The sequence below is a fragment of the Phalangium opilio genome, unplaced genomic scaffold, assembly GCF_054372755.1.
Source record: "Phalangium opilio isolate 3A_F unplaced genomic scaffold, DU_Popi_V2 ptg000118l_1, whole genome shotgun sequence".
In the NCBI taxonomy this organism is placed as follows: domain Eukaryota; kingdom Metazoa; phylum Arthropoda; class Arachnida; order Opiliones; family Phalangiidae; genus Phalangium; species Phalangium opilio.
The window spans coordinates 313,388-315,035 of record NW_028324211.1 but is presented as its reverse complement, the minus strand read 5'-3'; the positions used below and the strand labels follow the sequence as shown (position 1 = coordinate 315,035).

Genomic DNA, 1,648 nt, shown 5'->3' with positions numbered 1-1,648 from the left:
GGGTAAGAACAGGGTCACCCCCTTTCAGGAATTCCGGCTATTATCGTCATCCGCGCCGTTCAAGGAGTCGGTCTCCTATCCGACCTATGGAGTCCCCGTCACCGAGTCCATCTCCTACCCGAGCGTTTCGGCGATCACCTTCCCTATTGTTTAGGCGGGAGCCTCAAATCCGCCCTTCACGTCCGCGCCAGCGCAGCGATCATTCTTTATTTATTCACCGTGCTTCACCTCGTCCAGGATCACCCCTTCGGCCAGCGACTCGTCCGCGACCTTCACCGTCACCAGAACCACGACTACAGCGCGGCAACCATTCTTTGGTTGTCCGACGGCCTTCACCTCGTCCAGAATCTCCCCCTCGTCTAGTGTCTCGTCAGCGACCTACACTGTTACCAGAGCCTTCAATCCGCCGTTGGACTGCTCCTCGCCAGCGACCCACACTGTCACCAGAGCCTTCAATCCGCCGTTGGACTGCTCATGGGTTCCCATCTCCCGAATGTCGGGAATGTGGTTTTTTGGGGCACAGCCATTTCCATTGCCCATACCTTCGGAGGTGTTACCGGTGTCGTAGGACAGGCCACCTGGCCAGCACATGTCCCCATCCGCGCCACGTCCTACGTAACAATCAACAGAGACAGCTGTGGGGTTACGAGACTCTGGATCCGGCTCGCTTGCCGCGACCCGCAGGACTTGGACTCGGACTTGGGCATAGGCCCCGACAATAATGGACATTATCTTTCTTTCCTTTTTTTTTGTATTAATTATATATTGTTATTATTTTTGACTGCCTTAACGCGCAGGTGTTCCTATTTATTTATTTTGGTTATAATTTTGTTTGCCCCTTTAATATCGTTACCGTTGTTCCAGCGAATTAGGGGGAAAATGTAAGGGCCGGCAGATGGCGTTAGAGTAGGTTGCCCTTGACCTCTGACCTTGATCGCAGAGATAAAAAGCGACGGCAGAAAGAGGAAGGGGGGCAGTTGAATCGGGCGGCCGATGAAGATAATTCGTGTAACAACGGTAACGACGCGGGTCACAAGAAGTATTGTAAAGTTGAAGAGGACAGTATACGCATAGAAATAATAAAAAGAAAATATCTCCACTGAACGTAACGTATCTTTTATTAACTCTTTATAGCATGATGTATGTTCTACCCTAGTTAAGACTGATTTAGGGCCTCGGTTATTTGTTTGGCTCGTTACAGTTTATTTTATTTTTAGGTCTATTGTGATAACAAAAAGGCAGGGCCTTACATAATGGGTCGGAGGTCCTTATTTCAAATAAATTGTGCCACTTCTTGATCCTTCCGATCACAGGGAGGGAGAAGTGGAAAATCAAGTGAATTTTTATCGATGATTCTTATAATTATAAGATGCTCATGTAAAATATGTCGAGAAAGTTTCACTTTGCTCAAAAGTCTAACAATTAGTAGAATAATTAAAAAACATCGTCATTTTCCTCTGCACCCTCTTTTAACCATTCGGTTCCTTTAAATTAAGATTAGAAAATGCTTACCTGAGAAATGAAGCAATTTAGCCTGGTTAATCTGGGCTTTTTGCTTCCGCATGCGCGTTTCCAAATGACATCAGTCATTTTATTAATGGCGTCCATGCTTCTGTAGGATAGGTTTACAATTTTGTCTAAACTGACT

General features: G+C 46.4%; 1 protein-coding gene across 1 annotated transcript; it reads right to left on the bottom strand.

Moving 5' to 3' along the window:
* Window positions 1-210: 210 nt before the first annotated feature.
* Window positions 211-729, bottom strand: LOC149622721 (uncharacterized). The gene is made up of 2 exons (XM_089853507.1): window positions 433-729; window positions 211-378 (listed from the first exon to the last, which is right to left on the bottom strand). Exons 1-2 carry the CDS (start codon window positions 727-729, stop codon window positions 211-213), a joined length of 465 nt encoding a protein of 154 aa, XP_089709633.1.
* Between the last annotated feature and the right edge of the window lie 919 nt (window positions 730-1,648).

Excerpts from the sequence above, each read along its gene's own strand:
- LOC149622721 (XM_089853507.1), bottom strand. The coding sequence starts at position 729 with ATGTCCATTATTGTCGGGGCCTATGCCCAAGTCCGAGTCCAAGTCCTG. Across the intron at positions 379-432 it reads AGGCTCTGGTGACAGTGTGG|GTCGCTGACGAGACACTAGA; the intron begins GTCGCTGGCGAG and ends GTAACAGTGTAG.